The 25,814-nt window shown below is 41.3% G+C and overlaps 1 protein-coding gene across 10 annotated transcripts in view; it reads left to right on the top strand.

Annotated features, from left to right (window-relative positions):
- dab1a (DAB adaptor protein 1a) overlaps positions 1 to 25,814 on the top strand; it is a 184,479-nt gene that overhangs the window by 132,654 nt on the left and 26,011 nt on the right. For 9 of the 10 annotated variants that reach the window (XM_058638301.1, XM_058638300.1, XM_058638298.1 and 6 more), the window contains 3 exons: positions 8,683 to 8,956; positions 22,463 to 22,602; positions 24,424 to 24,522. In XM_058638301.1, coding sequence (XP_058494284.1) covers positions 8,887 to 8,956; positions 22,463 to 22,602; positions 24,424 to 24,522 — 309 coding nt within the window. In that variant the 5' untranslated portion in view covers positions 8,683 to 8,886. Of the gene's footprint in view, positions 1 to 5,097; positions 5,250 to 8,682; positions 8,957 to 22,462; positions 22,603 to 24,423; positions 24,523 to 25,814 lie in introns of those variants that run through there. The other variant, XM_058638299.1, reaches the window with a different exon arrangement.

Here is a 25,814-nt window from a genome sequence, read left to right on the forward strand (position 1 = left end):
TTTTGTCATTGTCTACTCCTCTTCTCTGTTATCCAGTTCTTCCTCTCCTCTGCATCCTTGTCAAACGTCTCCTATTTAAAATATGCAGAGACGTAGCAGCTAGATTAATGATGAGTCCAAAGACATGCAGGTTAGGGGACTGCTTGTCTGTGTACATGTCTGAATGTGTCATCCTTGCTGTGACAGACTGTTCTTTGCAAGGTTGACCCAGTGGTTTCCCCAGTGTGAGCAGGCGCCAGCTGCCTGATGTGACACTGCGCAGGTTTAACAGGTATAAATGATGCATGAGAAAATGTCAGTGCCCATGCGTGTTTGCTGAAATGTGTGTATGTGTAGATTATGATGTAATATTTATTGTGTCAGGATGAATTGATGCAGCCACAGTGAAGCAACAGTAGTACCTTTGTGAATCTTTATTTCCCATTTCATCATTTTAGCTGCGTCTCAGTGCAGAGGCACAGTGACAGAATCTGTGTGTGTGTGTGTGTTTATCTGTGTGCACACGTGTGTTTGTGCAACAGGATTTTGCAACACCATGATTAAGTGTTTTGAATAATTGATGATTGCATCCCTCATTAAGTCTCAGTCTTCTGCTCCAACGGGCTCCAGCTCTATTTTCTTTCCCCAGAATTCTCCTCTCCTCTGTTCCACTCCATGCATGTAGCAAATCTATCACTCGCATTAGGCTCTGCTGATGGGGGTCCAGAGGGGCTGTGAAGGACGTAAATCATCTTGAGTGGACATTTTTAACAGGCAAAGTGATGATGGGGTTCCCAGTGCAAAGAGCAACCTGCGGCTTTAGAGCTGCTGTGGACATTATTATTTATTTTGAAGCAGTGACTCTTACTGTGGCTTGTTTCTTGACTCCTTTTTTAATCACACACACATCCAAGAAAGTATGAGTGGTACATTAATGGTACATTAGGAAAATAAAGTGGACAATAAGAATCACTAAGACATCTTAAATTATGTTAAAAGTGTAGAGATTAATATATATGTAATTAGGAGCGTTTTTGCATTTATATGCGTTTCCTTTTACTTCCTCAGAACGTCTTTGTTTTGTCCCCCCCTTACGCAATTTATGCACTCACTCACCAGTCGGTGATGCATAGAAGTACAGATGCCATGGAAATAAATGAAATTGGTGTTTTGTATCTGACGAGTCAGGAGAAATGATGGCCAGAAGGTCTGCTGTATGTTTGTGCCATACTCTGTTGATCATGGAAATCCATTACCATATTGCTGACATTAGCCTGCGTCTCTGCACCACGAGCAAATCACTAAATCATTTCTGGAGAGGATGGAGCCAGTCCCACCTCCACATGTTTCTGAGGGCTGGGAGACAGCAGGTCTGGATCTACGACAACATGACGTTATACATCTTCCAAGAAGAATAGGAGAAAATCTGCAGCAGATTGCCGCACAATCAGTCACACCCTAACTGCTGGAGCTCAGCAAAAGTGAATGTGTCTTACATGTGTTACAAAGAGACGCAGTGTTGTAGTAGAATAGTATAATGTTGTTGAAGGAGACAGCAGTGGATCAGAGTCACAGACAGACAGACAGAGTGGTGGTGGAATCAGTGCCGCTTTGTTAATAAAGGCATATCCACAGTCTGTCAGTAAAGCAGCAGCTCCTTCTCTGCATGAAAAAGAGAGTCTTACACACGTTGTTAAGAAGGAGCAATTTACATTTTAGCACATAACAAGGCAGAACGCACACACACACACACACACACACACACACACACACACTTAAGAAAATGAAATTAGTTTTCTTTTATTTCCCTTCAAAACATGAGAAAGTAGGACTCCCCCAAAGAGAAAGCTGTGCTTTGATATCGGTGAAAACAATCTGAGGCAAAGATGTTTGCGGTTTTTTGAATTAAAATGTTCAATTAAATTGGTTTTCTATATCAGTTTTATAAAATAACAGATAAAAGGGCAGCAACTATTTATCATTAATTGGCAACTAATTTGATAGGTGATTAATCAGTTTGTGTATTTTTTATATATATATATATATATATATATATAAAAAATGAAAATATCAACATCTTGAATGTGAATATGTTCTGCTTTATTGCCCTCTGTGTTTGAAACAACGCCCCCCCTTGTAGTACTTGTGGAGTAGTTAATATTTTGATGTTGTCATGTGGTAATGCTCCTTCCAACAATGATATCGTAGTTGCATTATATGGCAGAATAATCTCAATTCTCCGACCCAAATCTTTCAGCCCTAATCTGCATGTGCATGTGAATCTCCCATCTTGTGGGGTATTCTGTTTCTGGCAGGAGACTGTGGATGGGAATGTGTGTATAACTTCCCCTCCGCTGAATGGTCCTTGTAGTTATTTAAGCAGACATGGAGCTGCTGTGTGTCGTACCTGGAGCAGAGAAGCACCCCGTGTCTCCATGTTTCCCTCCCGCAGTGTGGTGTTGTGCTGGCTGGTGGCTTGGCTAAGTGCCTGCTGAATTAGCGGCACTGTTGTCCTCATAGGCCTCCAGGTCTGGTGCAGTCGCTGGTGGTGTGTTCACGAGACAGCTGCTTTAGCCTGTAAAAGAATAGCCTAACATTTGCACTGCTGTGGTATTATGTTGTAATTGTAATTGCTGTAAATATGTCTCACTAGTTTTTTTTATTCAGAATCATCTAGTTTAGCTTGAGCTGTTTATCATGGATGACGGATCTTCTTACGTCTAAAGCCATTTGAAGCTCAGCTGATCTCTATAGGACAGCACAGAATAGGTTTGGAAGTAATATTTTTGCACATCTTTGTCCAATCACCATCGAGCAAACACTGAGCCCGACAGTGATTGGACAAAAACTTCACTTCCACAGAAGTTCAGCTTCTCTGGGAGTCAATGGAGCAAAGGGGCGGGCATGGACACTGGGCTTCTGCATAAAGATTGGATTAACTGTCTGAAGGGCGGAACCAGTTTTTGATTGACAGCGATGCAGAAACAAACGTGACAGCAGAGCCTTTTCTGCCTCGTGTGAATTTTGCAAGGGAAGTCTGTAGAGAAATAGCTGGTCATTGTGTGTTATTTAGACCGTTTTCATTTGTATATATACATTGTCAATAAAAACAATATTATAGCATTTCATTTTTTCATAATTATCTTGTTTGTTAGTTTGCAGAATTTATGTACAAATAACTGGGCCTGAAATGAGCTTCCCCTGTTTCAAAGACCAGCAACTGACAATGTTGTGTCTGTGCTTGTAATGCAATATATGTGACATGGTTGAATTTGAAAAGTCTAAAAAGAGTCCTGTAGTTGTTAGTTTTATAAAAAGGAATGTAAGTAGTAAAGTAATGTAATGTTTGTTTTAGTTTGTTCTATGTCTTCCTTCCTGTTCTCCGTGACATGCAACAGCCACTAGTGTTCTCTGTGACCTCTGCTAATGCTTATGTTATCAATCTTACCTTTTATTAAAATGATCTTTTTCATCCATAGGTTAATCAAGCTGTTATTTGGTCTACACGGTGACAAAATGTAGTGAAGATAATAACAATAGCTTGTCAAACCTTCTGCAAACACATGTATTGACAGTGCCTCACTCTTTTCTCCTGACCAGTCGTTGCTGCTCTAACTTAACTCTCTGCAGTAAATTCAGCATGGATAATTACAAATGTTGGTTTAAAATTTGACCAACCATTCTACCTTGTTATCTGGCCAAGAAAATCATTAACTGACTGAGCAGCACGACTGCCGGATCCCAGAGAGACAAATGCAAAAGAGGCAATTCTGGTTTACAATTGTGCCTCAGGTTTACAGCAGTATGACCAGTGTAATGTGACAGGCATTGTCTGTCACATGTCTTGTTTTCCAAACATCACATCTGTCCTCAAAAAATGTTTTTCATGAGTGAGAAAGATGTTAGATAATAAGAATTTAGTTCATTTCATTAAAAACAAATGCTGGGCAGATCAGGGTAGCAGCAGAAATTGTGGTTGTGAGTGAGGATTAGTTTACTCAGTCTGATTAATTATTACTGAATTTGTTTAATTTATGATTCACAGTTTATGTGGATTGTATTGTGATATCATGTGGTTCCGGTGAAGTACATAGAGTATTTATTCATTGCTCAGTTCAAAGAACTTTCTGTGATAAATTAGTCGTTGTCCCAAAGATATTCCGTGCTGTATAGAAAACGCCCATCTCTGTGATAGGAAGTGATGCTGTGCTGGACAAGAGGACCCTGTATAGATACACAGGTGCGTGAGAATGTGTGAAATTTCCCCAGAAGAGAAACCAAAGGTTTGTTGGGATATCAATAATAAATAACATACCAAGGCTTTCTTTGGCACTTAATGTATGGAGGTCCATATAGAGGTCCCCAGGGCCTTTGGCCCCCAAGTCACACTTTGGACATGTCTGCATTAAGTGTTCTAGTGGCACATAGCCCTGGATGGTCTTTTTCAGTTACAACATATTTAAACATTATCAGTGGCATTTTTCCTAGACATTTTTTTTACATGTTTTAGCAGAAAAAGCTACTGATAACAAAATAGTGAGAAGGCATCTAACATCCTCCAAGAAAGCTGAATGGAACTCGGCCATCATTCATAATGCTACAGTGCAAACCTTTGGTGATTGTTGTAGTTGTTGCTACCATTATTCTACCCTTGTATGGTCTTTGTGAACAGAAATGATGTAGCATGAATGGTATGTTGTGTCCCGCATCTGAAACTTTAGCAGTAGAATTCACTTCTGAAGCTTTTCGTGGACTCACTTCCTGTGTGCAGCATGAGAATATGGAGCCCATGTGGAGCTGATAAGCTTTTAAACATCATTACGTGAACTCATTTCACAATTAGTTGAATATAATTGACATTATATCTAACAGTTATGAACTACACTTTTAATTATTCACACCTGTACTTGTCTTCCTGTGTCGAAATGTCTGCCATGGAAAGGTTGTCTAAGGTTTGACGAGATGAAACTGCACTTCATGTGTAGTTCGCTGAGTTTTACAATATACAGCAGTTGTATACTTAGGTGTGATACTGGACTTTATCCCCAAGAGGAAGTTCTAAGGTCTCTCTCTCTCTCTCTCTCTCTCGTGCACACACAGACACACAATCTGTGCTAACTCATTCACTCATTGGTACATTCCGCACTCTCACCTCTGTTAGTTGATCTTTTACCTTTTATGTGCTGTTTTCATTCTTCTCTTCGCTCCTCTTAAGCCAGTTTGACTACCTCAGTAGACTCCGTGTTTTACCTACTGCACTTCATTAACCGGTAGGTCTCAGTGTTTTATCAGTTGATGATTCATTTATTCTCCAAGATCCCTTAAACTACATGTGGTGTGATTCTAATCATGAATATTCGTCAAACAAATGTTGTTGTCTGCCTATTATTTAAGTAACTGTCTCGTTCTGTTCTTAAACCAAAGAGATTTATTTTACAGTCATGAAAGAACAAAACTCTGAGAACCTGTTCCCAGCTAACATTTTCTGGTCCCCAGACTGTTCTGGGGACGTTCCCTGAAAGTTTTCCCTATTGTCATGGAACTTTTTCCTAATGTAAGCTTTTGGCTGCATATTTGGTTCCCAGAACGTATTGTCACTTTTGTCACAACCTTTAGGGAATCATTTTAGAACATTCTTTTGGTTGCATTTACATATGACAGCATTTGGTACACATTACTAATTGTATTATTAATAACTGTGTACACATTAGCACACAGTTACACATCATAAAAGGCTGTCAGCCATTTATGAATGAACAGGCAAACTTGATAAGCTTTATTTTAATAAACAAAATAATAATAAAAAAACATTTAGTAGTCCATTACTAATCAGGTATTTGTTTAATTGTTACAGCTAAATTGCAACATTCTGAACAATGTCAGAAAGTATGGGGTAAACGTCTATACATACAGTCATGGTCATTCTTCAACAAATACAACACAGAGGAGAGCTGTGTCCCTGATAAGGACAGTGATAAGGTGTTAGGATACAAAGGTTTATGGAGGCTGAAGATGGACAGAGCACAGGTAGAGAGAAAGTCAGTGCAGAGGTGGCCTACTGTATATGATTGTTCATTATTGAGATGGCAGGAGAGCGCAATGAGTGCAGCCGCTAATCTAACTCTGAGCCTGATGGACAGAACACAATTACCCTGAGAGCGCAGGAGGTGGGCAAGAGACAAGAGAGGATAGAGAGCCCACACCCGCCTTTCTCCCTCCTTTTATCTTTTTCTTTCTGTTTGCTTTCCATTTGCCTGGCAGACTCTACTGTAACTGCAGATGATTTCTGGGCATTAAGCTCCTGTTGCCAGTGTCCTGTTTATCGAATAACACACAGACACACACACACCAACCCTCATCCTCACATCACCCACTCGCACCTTTTTGGCAGCGCCCCATTTGGGGACATCCAATTTACCGTTGGTGCCCTTTTCCTCCTTCCTTCCAGGCTGTCTCTTTTCTGCCATGGCTTCAGATTTATGTCTAAATCCAGACACACTAAGCCATGTTCACATCCTCCTCTGCTGCTACTTTTAGCTTTCGTTTTGATTCCAGGTCAAACTGCCGCTACAGTGTTCACGATGGCTTCTCACGGAACCTTCACGTTATCTGTGCATGTGTACGAGACGGGAGAGTTTGTACAGCTAGACATGCACTGCTTTTTTTTAGTGAAAAATTAGCGTGTTCACCCCCCAGGGACTGTGGCTCAGATGTGGAACTTGTCCCAGAGTCTCCGGAGTAACAACCATATGTCTGGAGCCTTGGAGACGTCTGGAGAGTGGTGCTGCAGCACATTTTTCATTTTCAGTCTCAGTCCTGCTTCTTTTGAACAGTGGACTTCTGGCTTTTTATTTGTTATTTCTTTACAAAGGCTCCCTGTGTTAGGCTTCTTCAAATAAGTGAGTAGTGCTCTTGCAGGGTCAGTTTCTGGAATAACTTTACATTTTTTCCTATTATATTTTTCTTAATTTATACACTCACTTACTCCAAAGGAGAGAATCTTTGAATCTGTGTTTTTAAAAGCAGTTATTTTCTGGCTTAATGCAGTTAGGGGGCTTCTAGCCTGCCTCTTTTCTGGTCCAAGTCGAGGATTAACGGACTGCCTCTTTTAAACATAAGCTCCAGATGCTGCCTGAAAGACTTTGCCACTAGAAGGGAAGGAATGGGAAGAAAATGAAAAGGACAGAAGGGGACATGTTCAGGGTTACAGCTGAAGCAACTCAAACTCAATCCTTTTTGTTCTGCTTTTACTTCCTTGGGTTTTTCTCTCTCCCCTTTTACCTCACCCACTTTGTGTTCCCTCACACCTCACTTTCTCTCCTCTCGGTTGATTTCTCTTCCACCTAACCCCTCTCTCCATGCTCACTCTCTCTCCATCCATTTGGTGGAACAGTGTTGCTGATAATGCCTGTAATTGGAGTGACTCACACTTTTCCAGTGTGTTTGGACCAGATAAAGAATATTGTCAGCATTTTGCCGACATGGCCTCTGCTGGCTGAATTAAATGGACTCTGTTCTGTTCTGTCTGCAGCAAATTAAAAGCCTCTCAATTCATCTGTTCTCGCCTGAGGCTTACAGGGGCCTCCTATTCACACAGAAAAACTGCAGAGAGGGGGAGGAAGGGGAAAAGAGAGATTTCCCTCCACCCGAAGAATCACCGGGTCCTTCGTTTTGTTCAAGTCGGCGCTCACCCACTGTTAGACGAAGATGGGGAGGGAAAGAGAGGTCAAGATTGATAGTTTAGGAGAGGTGAAGAGCAGCTCAGAAGCTGTAGTGGGATTTATTATGCAGCATGTTAACTTGCAGCTGTCTCCTGTTGTCTTTGTACCTCAGCATCTCTGAGTCAGAAAGAAGCTTGTCTGCACTTGTGTTTGCATGTTAATATGTGTGTGTGTGTGTGTGTGTGTGTTGTCCTGCATTTATGTGACAGAGTGAGTGCACAACGGAGTGCATTTGGCTGCTACGATATGTTAGTAACTGCCAAGCAACGCTTCAGAATAAAGTAGCAGCAGATGGGCAAAGAAAAGGATAGACTATGACCAGAGGGGCCCATCGGGCAGTGGACAGAGCCCCAGGGGGGGCAACAAGGGTGTTATTAAAGAAAAAAAACACAGGTTAGTACAACCTGGTTGTTTTAGGGCTGTGCAATAAGTCAGACTAAGACTCCACTGGCAGGTGCAGAAAAGTTCTACTTTCAGCCATACTGAAACACATGTTGCACATGTTTGCTATATGAGGGCAATACTTTGCTGTGACTGCATTGTTGGCAATGTGGCCTTTTGATTGTAAAATCACAACAAACCTGTACATAAAAATTATGTAACAAATAACTGTCAACGTAGAAATAAAAATAACAGTTTAGTGTAGCACAGTTGTCTACGTGTAAAAATGTGTGCGCTGTTGTCAATGTGATACGTGCAGAGTTGAGACAGCTATTAATTCATGTTCATGGAAAATATTATTTGCACAAATGCTGCATGTTTGAAGAAGAGTGTTGTTTGGAGAAATCGGTTTGTTCCTGCGGCAGTGTCCTTGGTACTACTGACAGGAAGGAGGAAGTGTAGTGCAGTTTGTTACCATGGGCAACATCTACTCAAGGTCCCCTGATCAGAAACAAGCTCATTTTCATTCCTGCTGAGGACTCTTGCCCAGAGTGAACACAACCCTAACCGAAGCAAACCGTTTCTTCCTCTTTCTCCTCAGCTCTCTGTGGGTGTGTGTGGGATGTCGTGTCAGGGCTGAAGCCCATCCCTCTCCCATGAGCCTGTGTGCCCACACACACACCTGGCGCCTCCACGCACACACCCGGCGCCCACGCACGCACAGCCGGCACTGACGCTGTGAACTGGACCCTCTGAGCCCAGCGGAGCCAAGTGGAGCGGAGTCTAGCCCAGTTGGAGCCTGAGGATGTCAACAGAGACAGAGCTACAGCCAGCGGTCAGGCCCAGCAGCATTAGACGGGACTCCAAGAGGAAAGGTACGTTGACACTCACCTTTGTTGGCTCCATTTCAATCAATTTAGAGCAAATTGAACAGAAAAATTGTTGAAAGTTTATGAAGAGTCTGTGGTGCTTGGACACTAGGGGACACATATCCAAGCTGAGGACATTTGCCTCAGAGCAATGCCTAGAAAACGCCCCTGACGTCCCGGCATGGGTGGTGACTGTAGGTGGTGACCTGATGAAGACTGATGAAGAATAATGGATCAGAGAAAACTAGAGAAAGAAACAATGTATTAAAAAAGACAGTAAGGTCATTTGGCGCAGTGCAATTGGGGCAGATGAGACATGTGATGACACCCTGGGAAGTCAGCACGCATGAGACAAGATACAATTCTGAAGTATAAACGAGACTATGATTGCAGCATGGAACACAGTTTTCCTGACTGAGCACTTTAGTCTGCATATATTTCATTTTATATAATTCTTCTTACTCTCATGTTTTCTCAAAAAAAGCAAAGTATTCTAGAATTAGCCCATTTCCAAAGCCACTTATGTCAGTGGTTTCAATATCACGACCACCAGAACCAGATGATTTGCATGACTTTTTTTTCCAAATATTTAAAATGTATGTAAAGCACTTCTGGTTTAGTACTGTATCACTCTGCAATATCAGTGTTATAGTAAGGGTTAGTAATGGACTGTTCACTTTATACACTGTGATTAATTAAAAAGACGTATTACTCACTGAGAACAGTATCTTGTTGCTCATTACTTTTTCACAGCTGACTCTTTGACTTATTATCGTAGAAAAAAGCACAGGTGTTAACTATGTTCTTGTCAAGTGTCTCTATTAGTACCAAATCCTTACCTGTAATTGGTATTCAGTTCAGAATATTTCTGAAATTCACTGAATTCTTTATAGATTACAAGCAGCACTCTCTCAAGTACAACCGTCCCCCCCCGTCCCCCGATATGTCTGCAAGCCTGCTCAAAAACGGAAAGTACTTAAGGTCTTATGCTTATTTTTATATAATAATCTATCCAATCCAAAATAATCTAGCCTCTGCTGCCAAGCTGTACTCGCTCCTGACCAAAGGGGCATTTGGTTAAAGATTGTGAGATTGTCATACATGTTTAGATCCAGTATGTTGTGCATCATACTGTGTACATTTTAGTTTAGGGGTTAACCCTTTTTAACATGTACATATGTATATTAGTTATGTGACGTTATAATGACCTAATAACAGTGAGGCTGTTGCTTGAAAAAGCCTCTAGTGTAGCCTTGTCGTTAAGTCGGGCTTCAGAGAAACAGTTATAGAGGGCTGCTACCACACAGGTGCGGGAATGTTGCAGTTGGTGAGAATTAAACCAGGATCCAGGTGTCAAAGGCTCCAGAGGCAGGTAGCTTGCAGGTGTAGGAGGGCAGATCTGGCTGCTCTCAGAGCAGAGGTGATACCACGGAGCAGCCATCACCCAGCTGCTCGGTGCCACCTGCCCAACAATGAGAGCGAGGCCCAACATTCTCTGATTAAGAATCTGATTGATGTAGCAAAAACTTGGAACACCGTTGGGAATGTCATTTATTGGGTCCACAGAAACAAACACACAGGTACACACACACATACACACACAGTCACTATCAGCTGCTGCAGATGCCTCATTGCTCACAGTGTTCTGTGACCCTGCAAAGGAGCATTTGTTAGCACATACACACTATCTGAGGGACGGCTTCAGTGCCTCTCATGTCCCATTTAGAAACAGTATTGTTCTGCTGGAATGGAGATCATGTTGGTCCCTTAGACTGCCCTCCATATTTGGGGAGTTGCACACACACACACACACACTGACTGGGATTGAAGCCCAGAAGAGCATATGAGAGGAAAGATGAATGGTTTGCCTTCAGCATTCAGACATCATGGTTTATACCTTTTCTTCTCTGTCCCCCACCCCTGCCCCTCACTCCTTCACACACACACACACACACAGTCAGTGTCTGTCTCTCTCTCCCTCCCTCCCTCCCTCTCTCTCTCTCTCTCACTCACGCACACACTGTGCCTCTCCTTTTTAAGACAATTAAAAAATGTGTTCAACTACGGGCTCAATCTCATCTCTTTTTTTATCTAGGTCACACACACACACACACACCCACACACACACACACACACTCACAGGTTTGTGACCCTGCATTGACCTCCATTCATTTGGACAGCCTAAACAAAGCATTTTCCCCCAACCTAAACCATAACCAGAAAAGGTCCTAAAGACATAACAAATACAAGCACTCACACTTACACACACACACACACACACACACTCTGCTTCTCAGCGGTGTGATGAAAATCTAATGCAATCATAGACCAAATACAAGCAACACGCGTACAATGGGAATAGTGTGCTTGATGGCATTGTTGTTTTTGTGCTTCATGTGTGTGACCAATGTACACACACATACATGCATACACATGTTTCATTCTGTTGTTTCGGAGCCGGATGATGTCACTGGATCGGAGTGAAACAGATGTCATTGACAGAATCCTAGCAGCATATTCTTATACTCTTCTAATATCCTTCATCTATCTCCCACTGCTTTGATTCAAATGACCTTGCCCCAGATGAATGAGACGCAGAGGAGAGACTGATCACGAAGAGAGAGTAGGGCGAGTGAGAGAGTAATGAGTCGGTGTGAGGGAGAGGCGTTTAGTCTCAGGCTTTTGTTTTACACTTTTGTGGAGAACGTAATAAAAAGGCTGAGAGCACTGTGTGTCACATATTAATCACAGATGTAGTGTTTTTGAGTCTATGAATCATTCTGTTGCTGTGTGTCTGTGAGTGCCGGCTTTTTTCCCCCTCGTACACACAATTACTGCATATTCAGTGTGTGAGCAGACAGCTCATTCTTCTAAGAGCACTTCTTTTCTTTTCCCTTAAGGTTTCTTATTGAATTACCGTGATGAAGTAGAGATAACCTATGACCTCTAGCATTTGTGTGACCTGAGCTGTGCATTTCTGTGTCCATCATTCTTTTTTTGTCCGGCTCAATTCTTGCAGAATAATATCATGAATCCTCAATAACTCAGTAAAGTGATTACATCTTTACCTCTTCATCCCTCTCTGAGTTTCTCTCTCCTCCCTCCCTCCCTCTTCCACAACTTGGACTTGAGTACCTGCTAATCACAATGGTTTCACTAGTAACAGTTTTAGTGTAGATCAGGGGCCTCAAACTCAAAATGACCTGGGGGCCAGTGAACTTCGGGTAAAATGAATACTTAAGTGATTAGAAATTAAGATTATATCTTGATAATCAATCATGATGTTGCAATTAAAACTATGTAGGATGATATTGCACACCATTGTTTTAAAGCGCTTTGCAAATAAAGTTGGATTGGATAATACTAAAAATATGCTATTATACAATATAATATTATATATATTGCAATGCCAGACGTTTGACAATATTTTTGTAACTCATTCCCAGCCTGAAATAAAACTCCATCCCACTATCTCTGTCCATCGTGCAGCTTCAGCTTATGCAGCTCTCAAGGTAATTCATGGGAATGATATTAATATTAATAATTAGTAGTTCATGCACACAAATTAATATTTTGTGGTCCCAATTTAGAGTTTCTTTCCGGCATGTCATCATGTCTGGGGCTCCGTAGAATCCCATCTCCTGCTTTCACTCTGAATCACTTTGACATTGCAACATAAGATTAGTAAAACACTGCATTTTGTGAAACATAATGCATTTAATGTAATTACAGCATGCTTAAAGAGCGTATTCCCTGCCATTGCTTTACCCTCCAGAGAACATATAGTCTTACTATTCGAAACAGGGGGGGCAAAGTTGGGTCTGCTGACTTAAGATGAGCGTTATTTTACAGCTCTGTTGTATAACAGAAAAACAGATGGTTTGCAGAGTTTATTCACAGTTGTTGCTGTGTGAAGTTCATTTAGACTAAAACACAGTTCATCCAAACAAACAAAGTGTGACTATTGTTGCCGCAGTGGGTATTGACTTCATCAGGGCTGTGAGCGAGCATTTGTGCCCAGAGAAGTGTTAGTAAATAATGGCTGCATTTGTGTACCCAAAAATAAACGCCACTTAAACCGGCAGTCGTTCCTCATTTTTAAAACCCCACTCAGCAACAGCTTTAGTGTTGTCGAGTCGGTCGTTTGATCCAACAAACAGATGCAATGTTTTTGTCTTTACTATTTGCAGATTTATACTGTATTCATAACATCATTAAATGTTCAAATCGAACATTCCCTAATGCCAGTCTGTTGTTCATGACACCAAACATGATCACGAGTGCTAATAACTTCTGCTGCTGTCAACACACTCAGTCAACTGTCATCACAACTCGGAGAAATCACGACTCAGCCACAGTGGGATTTGGCTCCGGATGCGTGGGAGGGTGTTTCCACAGTGTAGCTGGCAGCCAGTGGCATGAAAAGAGTGGTTAAGGGTTATGGCTGTGCAGCTGTTAGCCTTAGTGTGTGTGTGTGTGTGCGTGTGTGTGCGTTTTGATATGTGAGGATACGTGTGGGTGTGTGTTTGCTCGTCTCTGGTGTGCGATTAGCAAACACATTATCTTCTTTGTGTGTATATTATGCACACATCCAGTCTATCTGGCACAATCACAGCAGTCATTTACTCTGATATCTTTCCCTGGGGAATTTTAGAGCCCAAACAACAGTATTTTGTGTGTGTGTGAGAGTGTGTGTGTACTTGTATTTGTTGCCTCGTTAGGACCCAAGGCTTTGTTTACACTGTCCAAATGTATTGGAGTCAATGCAGTGTCCAAAGAAGAATATCTGCGCAAACCTGTGTGTGTGTGCTTTCTATGAGAGGTAATCAGATCTGTTCCCTCCAATCAGACAGAGATTGAATTGAATTGGCTGTCTGTTGTTGTTGTGGCTGTCAATGGAGGCCAATAGTGGATACTGGGGGAGGGGGTATAAGACAAAAACGACACTCGGTAGCAGATAGTGACACACACACGCCTTCCAAACAGGGCTTTTCGGCACTTAAACTAAATTTAGAGAATGCAGCCTCCTCTCTGTCCAACTTTAATACCTGTTGTCTTTCTCTCCCATCAATTTATTCCTGGAAAATGAGTGATCCATCCATGCTGCTGTCTTCCTCTTCACCAGTTTCCCGGGGTCTTCGTAGCCATCTATTTATCCATCCACTTTTTCCAGTACTATAACCTAAGAGTGGTGAGATGGAATCAATCACTTACTTTGGTTTTGCACCGCAAACTCATAGCCTCTTTCATTAAGACACACTTCTCTGCTACCAACGTTCAGAAAGCATCATCCTAGCATTCGTGGCCACGCAATTTTAGAATTCAAAGCCCCTGCCTCAGACGGGAAGATTTGCTTTGCCGACTCTTGAATTGTGTATTGTAGTAGTGAATATACTGTATGATCCTCTCAGTAAGTTCAGCTTAGTCCTGTCCTCCTCACTTCTTGTTGTGGCTTTGCCTGCTGCATCACTAACCACAGTCTCCATAGCAACTGTTTGCTCCTTGCTCGTAATTTACGCAAAAGCAAAAATGTCCCAATGTCACCTGCAGACTCTAATAGTCTCAGCCTGTGGCGCTGGTTGAAGGACTGTAAATTGAAGCGGCACGACTTATGCGTGTTTGTTGTTGACAGGCTGCTGTTTTCTACTTCAGTTGCCTGTGCAGCTCTTTATAAAACCTGGAACAGCACAAACTATATGGAATACAAAAGAAGAATTCACAATAATTATAACAGTCTCTCCATCTTGTTTTAAATCCATTCCTGTTACATTTAGCCCTGTAGTGTTCTTCCCTTTCTCATCTGCCACATGTACGGTCTGTATTATAACTAACTATGAAGAAAACCTAATGGTCAAAAAATGTGGCCCTTAAGTAATTTACTTTCACTTAGACTGTGTATCTCCACAGTGAGGAGAGAAGAGAACATGTTCATGCTGCTTGACAGTCCTCTATCCCTCTTTTTCTCGGACCCTGGCTGAATGAATAAAGGAAGTAGGCTCATTACACAAGATGAGACGGAGAACGATAGAGTGGGGGGGGGGGAGGACAACAACTTCAAATGGCTCCATATTTTCATATTTTAGCAGAGATGACTGCCTTGAGAGGACGCTTTGTTCTGGCAAACTCTTCTTGGCATGAAAGGAAACCTGCTGTGTTTTGAGGAGTTACCTGTGTTTCCTGAAGCTTTGAAAGATGGGCCTCTAATGTTTGTTTGCCAGCCACACACACACACACACATGTTGCACAGACTGTTGGATTTAACAAATGCACACCTTTGAAACTCATTACAATGTATTATATATATATTACATAAACTAAACACAAAAAGTAAGGACATTTGTGTTTGGTTGATAATTTATTTGTGGTAACAATGCTTCTTGGCAATAAATCTAATGGACTTATGAAAAGCCTGTTTATTTCCCTTTTCAATGGTGCCACAGTTGTAAGGTAACTGCATTTGTTGGTTGAGCAGCAGAGTTGAGTATGTGGGTTGTAATCTTCTCTGCCAATGCCAAACAGCTTATTCTGCTTGTGCGGCATCTCCCTCACTGGGAGAAACAAGGCTTGTCATCATTGGAGGCAATCTCAACGCAGAGAGATATCAAGATGAGGCAATCCCATAACCCGACAGTCTTGGACCAAACTCTGTCCTCCAAGATGATAGCGCGGGTGGGGGTTTATCAGAGACTATCTCCAGAATTTGGTGTGTACTCATCAACCTATCCGACAATGGACTTTGGTGTCGTTACACACTCAGCAACAGGGGACCTCCATGCAAACAGGGGACATTTTTCAGGTCCCCCCTTGTTAATGCTTTAAATCATGCTAAAATGATGTCTCCAATCCTATGGTGCCAAGGGGGGACCTGCATGTGTGTGATTGTTAAAGACGCTACTCTGCAGTACCCCCACTGACTGGAGCAGGATTCCAGTGACTCATTCACACGTTGTTCACTCCTGTTGTCTGAATGGCTTTCATCCCCACTACTGTCTTTCAGTCAACACTGGGGCTATTGGACAAACCATTTAGTGAAGAAATCAGTCAGTTGAAACATAGTTCATTGTCTTTTTAAACAAAATATTAAGGTTTAGCTTTTCAATTTGACAGTGTACTGAAATAGAATGTTGTGTTACAGTAGTATATCAGTAGGCTTTGGGGAGTTTATCCATCCTTGAGCTGACTTAACCTGTATATGAGAGAGGGAGAGCAAAAGGGATAGTGTAGTCCACGAGGGGACTGCTTCTTTGATGCCCTGTCAGAGTTCAGAGCACACAGCTGCGCGCACACACACACACACACACACAAGAGTCACATGCACACTTGTAATCCTCTTGGTTAGTGAGGTCAGTTGCCTTGTAATTAAACCAGTGCAAGAAAAAAAGTCCACCAAGAGACTAGAAAGACAGAGGTTATGCTGGGTAGTGGAGACAAGGGCAAGGACAATAGAGACTATGAAAGAGTCAACTTGATAGAGAACAGCCTCATGATAGAAGACCCTTTGTTGGCTCCTTATCAAATGGGGGAAAACATAGAAACAAATTACATTACATGAATGGGTAGATGCTGACACCAACACTCAATATGACCTCAGTACTAAAACATAATTGAATGAATACATCTGTGACAGTGTCACTACTGGCATCGTAAAAAGACGACTTTAAGGCAGAACTGATGTAATGGATTACATCAGTCTATATATTGGTATATTTTATTTTATGAGGGTTTGTTTTAAATGTGGATGTGAGTCTGACCTGCTCTGCATCTCAGAATCAATCAATAAATTTATTGATTCTGAGATGCAGAGTTAAAAAGATGTTATAAATGATCTAATAATCAGTAACCTAGATGCAGTGCCATCTCTATTGTTAAAATAGATTGATACACAAGTGTGAAAGTCAATTTTCTGAGTTACAGACTTTCACGTTGAGGTATTTTATTTTATGTATTTTACATGGTCTATTAGGGGAAAGGGGAATACTCTTTGTCCCCACCAGGGACAAAAGTAATTCAGCAGAGGTAGGGATCAATAGACCAGATAAATGCTTAATTCTAACCCCTACCTTAAATCCAATTCTAAAACCAACCTAAAAGGTCCCTTTTAAAGGTGTGAGGACCAGACAAAATGTCACAACATCAAAAAGATCAAAATGTCCTCACAAAGGTAGTTTCAAATAAATATTTGTCCTGAGATGTACACACGTCTGTCATCCAGGGAGATGAAAATGAAACGAAGATGGAATGTGAAAAAATATCTTAATTTACTTTTTTCATCTCTAAAGCCTAGTCTCATGACGTTGAGTCGAACAGATCTCTTCCTTTGTACATCAATGCCAAATTAGTTAATTAGATTAAAACGATGTTAAAACCTACTGAACAGTTAGAGTACAAATTATTCATAGCAAGATTAGCTTTCTTTAGGGTAAATATAAGAGCTCAGCAGAAGCATTTTCATTTAATAAATGCATAGAAAGTCATGTTGCAAATCGGGCGGAGTAGATAAACATCAACAAAGGCCCAGCCCTCTTTTTTTGATGAGTGAGTGACAACAGTACTTTATCACCGCATTTGACACCTGGTGTTTCACCTCAGCAGCTGTGTGCATGTGGGTATCTGCAGTCAAGTGTAAACTTCTGTGAGCCAAATCTGTCTGCCAGGATTAAGCGTGGAGCTGAAGGGGAAAATGTGTTGTTTCCTTGGCACTTGCTGTTTGTGGGTTTAAGAGAGTCTGAGAGAGAGAGAGAGTGTGAGTGAGTGCTTCGTCTGAACATGTCTGTGATAGGTAAAGGAAAACACAAAAATAACCCCACGCACAGATTCACAAACACCCATGCTGCACTGGGGTTTGGTAGTAAGATTAATTGAAGACTAAATGCCGGGTTCCCTCACGTGCTGTTGAGTGTTTGTTGGGAACCATCCTGGCTGTAGTTAAGAGCCTCTGGGTGCTGCTTCAGCTAGAGCACAGTAAAACAAAGTCCACGCTTTGCCAGCCACTGCACACAAAACAGGTATTCTGAAACTAAACAGCAGAGTGAACAGAGAGCATTATGTCACCAACATGATGTATGAGACATATATACAGTATATTACATCAGATGTAATGCCGATACAACTTCCCGTCACAACACAGAAGTAAACCAAATGTAAACCAACAGAGAGCTGTTGCATCTCTCCCTCATTTATACTCAGTGGCCTCAAACCAATGGATTAAATCTCTAATGTCTAATGAAAATGAATGAGCTGTTATGCAATACTGGATTTGCACTGCAAATACTTTAGACTTGTACTTTTGACAGCCTAGATACACATGAATAGGAAAAAAACTGCACAATGGAAGATCTAGAACCAGTATGGACATATAATCATCAGTCAAAAAGCAGGAAAAGTCGACTGTAACTGTATGACTGAATAGGCACTTGAGAATTCTAACATAAATTAATTAAGAGGAAAATAAATGTCCTTCATGTCACTTATATCTCAGTGAGTTCATTGCTGGCACATCCAAATCCACAGAAATAACATTGTGATAAATGATAATTATCTGTTAAAATCAGATCTAGATGCAACTGTTTTGTTTGTGAAACCATGCGTTTATAGCCTTTGTAGGAGGAGGTTTATGACGTACAAACATGAAGTTAATTTAGTTTAGATTTAGCTTAGATTATTAAAGCATGATTACATGGTACAGTGTAATATTTAACTGTTGGTGTGGAGTGTTCAGCTGCTTGATAAGTGATCGCCTGGATAAGCGTGGAAACCACCTTCATGTTTAAAGCTGAGTGGTTAACTTCTCATTGTGCTGTTAAATATTACTGTATTATTATCGGAACATTATAATTAACGGCGATGCAATCTAAACATTTGCAAAAGAAAATAGGGAGAAGAAAGTGAACAAAAGAAATACAATATCAACATGTATAGTCTCTTTTCTATTGGACCCGCTGCTAGCATCTGTCTTTTGTGTATAACAATGACAACGAATACAATCGGCATTCACTACTATATCAAATGACTGAATGAATCAAAGAAAGTCAAACATTCATGTCCAAACCCACATATACCTGCTAATGTCACTGAAAAAGAAGTAAATGTATTCTTTACCTAAAGGAAAAAGCATCATACATAGATTCTGGATCCTATAAAGGGGAACCAGCTTATAGAGAGAGTGATGGAGGGTCCCATGGGAGGTAGAAGGTTGCATTATTGCCAGGGGTGATGCCAGGGGCTTCCTTTAAGTTTTATCCATACTGAACCTGACGTCACCTGTCATCTTTCACCTGTGGAAGTGTGTGTGTGGAATCTTCTAACCCTGAGTGACATTTATCCAATGAAGACCTCGTCCCTTCTTCTATCCATTACATTCTATTCCTCCTTTACATCATCTGCTCGCCTCTTTGTGTCCTTCTCTGCATCTATGTGTGTTGCTTCAGACAGACAGTCAAACAAACCCTGCACACTCAGGACTATTTCTCTCTCATACACACATCTATGTATACTTTTTTATATTGCGGCTTCACACATTCGAATGTTCAGTCAGAGATGAGAAAGGTTGAAAAGAGTCTTTTGTGTTGTGTTCACCCCTGAAGCAAGTGACCACCAGAAGTCTCTTTTTTTTAGTGTTTCAGTGTGTGTGTGTGTGTGTGTGTGGACATGGTCATATTTCTGTGAGCGAGAAAATATGAAGCCTGTGAGGGTTCATGTGTCTCTGTGGTTTGGTGTATGTGGGTGTGTGTGTGTGTGTGTGTGTGTGTAGAGCAGCCATGTCAGATGAAATAGAAGATTTTTTCATTAGTTGTGTTTGAAGCTCAGCAGGGTCACAGCAATAGCAGACATTTAATTACAGCAGACTGAATGCTTCCCTGGCTGACACACAGAGACACACACACACACACACACACTTCCCCTCTCTCTCTCTCTCCCCCTCTCTCTATTTCAGGGAGGTCTTTCACTGAGCATGTTCCCAAAAGGTAATAAAATCAAATAAACCACTCAAAAGGGGAAGTAACCCTGGATTCCCTGCACCTAGTTCACCTTTCTTCTCCTCTTGGCCTTTCTCAACTTCTCCCCCTCTCTGTGTTCTCTTGCTCAGTGTGCTAAGTATAGCAGCAGTAATAGTGATGGATGCAGATGGAGGGAGTAGGTCTTAAATGTCAAACTCAAATGAAAACCACTGTGCCACTGAGACAAACGCAGCTGGATGCTCTCAGTGTTATTTAACAATAACAGCCATTGATCCTCAGGCAAGGGCACGACGAGTGGTCGGGTTATAGTGGGAAACAAATCTCAGTCTTAATATGAATCATTGTTACTCACATTAATTGTGTGACGTGTCGCGCTACGCTGTTCCCATTAGGCTGCAGTGACTCTTTTGTTTTTGTCGTGTATGCAGCTAAACAAAAATTCGGATACAATCAACCTCAGGAAAAAGACTAGAAGTGAAATCAATAAATAAATTAAGCAGCATATTTCTTTGCATATAAATAAAGGTTTGTTTATATTGTTACAGTAATATGACTGTAAATTGAATTGACTTTGCTTAAAAGTAAAGTTTACTGGAGAACTTTTTGCTTTTGACGAGGCAAAAATATAATATCCTATATTGAGTATTTCCAGTATTTCTTTCAGAGTGCTACATTATTGTGCACTGCTGCTAAATGTTCACACGATCATTATATTAATGTGCCACTAATGATTATCACTCATTACTTGCACAAGTGAGCACCAAAAGCTGCAAATTAAGATGCAATCGGCTAAACGTAATAATCTACAGTGATTACTAAGCCATTTAGTTTAGAACTATTTCTACTTTTAACAAATATGTGACTGCACTCATCATGGCATGTTCGTGGACATTGGCACCAAACACGAGGGGAAACACTGGTATTACATTAAAGTTACCCACAAGCAATGGGAGAGATTTAAAGCGGTTGATTTTCTGTTGTTGCTTTTTTCTACACACAGCAGGTGGAGGGAGGGGGAGTGGGGGTCATCATAGCTGTTGACTGTTGCACAGTGTGTGCTTGTTTACTTGTGCACTCGCCTGTGTGCGCAATTCACAGGACTGTTTCATGTTTAATGAAGGCAATATTTAAATGTCTTCAAACAACTCTGTGTTGAACAGAACAGTACTCTGGTGGTTTAATCACTCGCTCTCATCTCAGCCCAACTGAGATGTGACACAATAGAGAGTGCCGCACCGCGGTTTCCCCTTCCTCTCTCGAAAATAGGGACAGATGTTCCTCAGCTCGTTTGTCTCTAAAGACTTTGATGCAGACAGTCGTCGATTTACTCTGAGTTGCGACTGTGACTAACACACACACACACACATAAACACCATTTGTTAACGAGGACTTTGTTAACCTTAAACATTTTTCTCCCTAGATTCCCGAGTGAAAAAGACTTCATTCAGGTGATGCAAAGGCATTTAAAAAAAAATGGGCATGTTTGTGTTCGCCTGCAGACAAAGCAGAGGGAGGTGGGAGATTAGTGTTGGACAGAGATGATTCAATAGCCTCATACACAAAGATGCGCTCGCCCGTGGTTAAAGAGCTCATTTCTACTACCCTGCAAAGCTGGAGGGACTCTGTGTGAATGGAGGGTGTGTGAAAGAACGAGGAGAGGAGGAGAGGGACCATTCCATCACTCAGGCTATGACCTTCCAAGAGTCACGCTGTTATAGAGTACAGAACTAATGCCTCAATATATTATCTGAATATGCTGCATTATCATTATGCGTCTCTCACTCTCACTATTGCTTCTGCAGTCTCTCACACATACACACTGGGAAACCCACACAGATGCAGGCATGTTCCCTCTACAGCAGTTGATGATGAAATGTTTGCACGCCGCAGGTCAGAGATAGAGAGATTGAATGAGAAAAAGATGGAGAAAGCACAAGAAGAAGAAAGTGAGTGTAACCTTATGAGTGGCCATGCTCTCTCACTCTCTCTCTCACTCTCACTCTCTCTCTCTCACTCTGCTGTGTATTGCATGTGAAGAGCATTGTAGTCACTTCAGGAGATAACATAGAGACTTCGTGAACAAGGGCAAGGTCAACATGCACGCACTGTTGCCTGCACTCACCAACACATGAGTACAATACCAACAACCTCCCACACAATAGAGGTGAGGAGAGAGAGAGGATTGTTGGAAAGGGCAAAATGTCACACTATTATTTTGCCGGAGAGATGGGACACGAAACGAGGGCCGTCACAGTTTCAGTTGTTGTCCTGCCAAACTTCATTGATCAACGTGTCTGGACATATTGACCCGTTTCATTCATACGACACCACAGTTTAATGCTCTGATTTGAATTGGTTGCATAATAATGTGTGGCTCACATCACTTGACCTATGCCATGGTTGTATTTTCATGAGATTACTGCTGAGGTGTTCTGCGGTCTATGTGATTGATGAGCCTGAGGTAATAGCCCAAGTCTCCGGTAGACGGAGGTCCTTGACTGGAAGATGTACTGTAGACTACAGCATGTGTGTGTGTGTGTGTGTGTGTCTGCAGGGCAGGATCGCAGTGAGGCGGCTCTCATCAGACGCTTTAAAGTCGATGGCGTACGCTACAAGGCCAAGCTCATCGGCCTGGACGAGGTCACTGCAGCCCGCGGAGACAAACTCTGCCAGGACTCGATGATGAAGCTCAAGGTAAAGAAACTCTCTGCGTTCTCCTCGTCATCAATTAAGAAGTCACTTACTCTTTAACTCAAACTCAAACATTTGTTACTCATTAGAAGTGAGAAATACATTTGGAGAGCTTCAACACCTAGGAATAATGGAGCACAGTTGCCTACACTAACATTAAGTTCCATGACCTACAAAAACTACTGCACATTAATAGCCAGTGCAACTGTTGGTCCATAAATAGTTCTTTAACTTTATGCATATTTTAAATCTTAAATATTCATGTGTTATACATCACTAAGTCTGCTTGTGTGTACTGGTTTGTTGCGGCTTTTCTATGCAAATTGCTTAATGAGAGGAGAAGAAGAAGATGGATATAAAAAGCAGGGCTGATGGAATTAATAGAGATGGAGACGATGAGTGCAGTAGGTGTAAGGAGGTTAGCCATATGGAGGAGAGAGGGATCGGGGTAAATGTCTCATTTGCACAGACAGGAAAGATTAGAGGTAGAGGCAGACAGATGGGGGCAGTTAGCAAAGGAGGGAAGGCATATAGGCAGGGAATAAGTGGGATGATAGGTGAGAGAATAAAGATGAGGACAAATAGCGCATTCTTGAAAATATATTCATCAATAAAAGTTGCATTACTCATTCTGTTTTATCGGAAAAAAACATTTCTATAAAACATTGACTCACAAAAATGTCTCTTAATAGTCAAAAAGAAATACAAAGCCTCATGTTTGCTTCTTCTTTTTTTTTTATCTATAAAAGCATGCAGTTCATGAAGCGCCCTATTCATTATTAATGCAATGCCATGTAACACATGCGGCTGAAATACAGCAGGATATGAATATGATTTCAGCTGAAATAAATTTAAATTGAGGAAATTACATTTACGTCTTGTTTTGTGTGTAGTGAAAACTCTATCCAGCCGAGGCCTACAAGGGTGAGGAGAGGATAGACAGCTCATTGATCAAACAGCTTCCCTCCTCCTCATTTATTCAGACAGGAAATCCATCAACTCTTTTTCTCTGATATCTCCACCTCTTCTTTCCTGCTGCTCCTCCCTCTTCTTCTTTGACTCCCTCAGTTCCTCTGATCTTGCTCTTCTTTTGTCATCCTCGCCTGTGACTCACATGTGTAAACACAGGAGGGGGAGAATAAGGGCAAGTATGTGTCTTAGATGAATTTACAGTTATGAATCAATACTTCATGATCTGTTCATACGATTCACATGACCACATGTATGTCAACCGTATGTCAAAAGTTTGAAATGTGAATTTTCTGGATGATTTTTGTCATTTCAAATAATGTCAATTTTAACATTGGTTGGCAGTAAATGTTCTTTCTCTACCATCATTCACAAATATACTCGTTGAGGTCCAGTGTGTAACATTTAAGAAGGTTTATTGGCAGAAATTAGTACCCATAAATGTGTTTATATCAGTGCATAATCACTTTAAAATAAAACTTTTTGTAGCCTTAGAATAAGCTTTTTATATGTACTTGAGGCGAGAGCCTTGCTTTATGGAGGTTTCTACAGCAGACCAAAGGGACAAACCACCCAGGATTTGCACTTTGTGTTTTGACGCAGGAGCTGACTATGCAAACAAAAAATAATGGTATGCAATTTCTGGTATGCAAAGGCCACCGTAGGGTGTTTGTTACAATCTCACCATTAAATATCACAACGTCTTACACACTGGACTTTTAAATGTAATGTAATATATTTGGTTTTCTTATCCAGCAGGAAAATAATCTTTTAGATCACAAATGAAGACATCTTTCCATTACACAGTACATAACTTTCTTTGTGTGTGTGTGTGTGTGTGTGTTTCGTCTTCAGGGTATTGCTGCAGCAGCACGGTCCAAAGGAGAACACAAACAGAAGGTGTTTCTGACTGTTTCCTTTGGTGGGATCAAGATCTTTGATGAGAAGTCAGGGGTAAGCTCATAAGCAAATGTGTGTGTGTGTGTGTGTGTGTGTGTGTGTGTGTGTGTGTGTGTTTGTGCACACCTGAATGCAGCATTTGGGCCTGTACGTGTTTGTGTGGGTTTCCTCTGGTAATGAGGCATCTCTATGAGAGGGAGGGGCCCCTGGGGAAATCAGGAGGCCCTAATTGAAACCCTGAAAACAAGACCTCAGTAGATGAGAGAACATGGCTATCCCATTGTCTACCTCTTTGCAAACAGCAGCAGCACAGGTGTTATATTATGCTCCGGGATTATGCAGTTTTCATCTTACATGGCTGCTTTTCTGTTTGACCTACTAGATGCTGCTTCCGTCACCCCTTCCTCTTGTTTTCCTTCTTCTAGTGACTCAGTTTCCCAGTTGTTTTTCCTCCCTATTTAATGAGATTTTAAAATTGCTACAGCATCAGTCATATGTTGACACCCTCTGAATTTAGTGTGCTTATACATCAAGGAAAAAGGAATAAATAGTTATTTCTTTTTTAATTTCTTACTCAAGGCTTCTTTGACAGGCGTTATTGAGGTTCACTCCCCAAATTGACCATTATCTGTCATTGTATCCTTGAGGATGAATATACTGCCTACAATCCCCAGGATACTTGGTGTTCTGGATAGACAGCAACCTCACTAAACAGGCCATTTCGCCCTCTTTTGCTGTTAAAAATGTAAAAGTGTTGCCCCATTAACTCCCAAGAAACTGATAAAGAAATCAATTTTAAAAAGCAAAATTTGCCTGCACATGTTTGTTCTCTCTTATTGATATTAGCAGCTGGAGTGAAACAGCCTTGTGTTGAAAAAATATAACGCAGAATTAACATCTGCTGTGTTAATCTGTTTGTTTCACTCTGCTTTGTCTGGCTGTTGCTAGACTGATTGTGAATGTGAATCTGCTTCGGATTCAAAGTGGAATTTACTGCTCAACTGCTGCCTCATGCTGAGATTTACACTTCAGCATGAGCAAGGTGTCAGTGACACTGTGTGTATGTGTGTGAGTGTGTAGCCACCGTCCAGCAGTTACTCAGCGGTGTGGGGTGTCAGGCAGGACAGTGGCCTCCCATGCGGCAGCCGTACTGCATGCAGCCAAACTCATCTTTCATGAATCCAGTCCTACAGAACATCCCTCTTTTTATGACCCTCATTTTCCATCTTGCTGCTTCAAACTCTCTGCAAGAAAAGACAGAGAAGGAGAAAATCATGCACATAGAACACACCAACGCTGTGGCTGTTGTGGTTGTTGTCGTGTTTTTAATGTGGTTGATGTTGTTG

Source organism: Solea solea, chromosome 9, assembly GCF_958295425.1.
Source record: "Solea solea chromosome 9, fSolSol10.1, whole genome shotgun sequence".
Taxonomy (NCBI): domain Eukaryota; kingdom Metazoa; phylum Chordata; class Actinopteri; order Pleuronectiformes; family Soleidae; genus Solea; species Solea solea.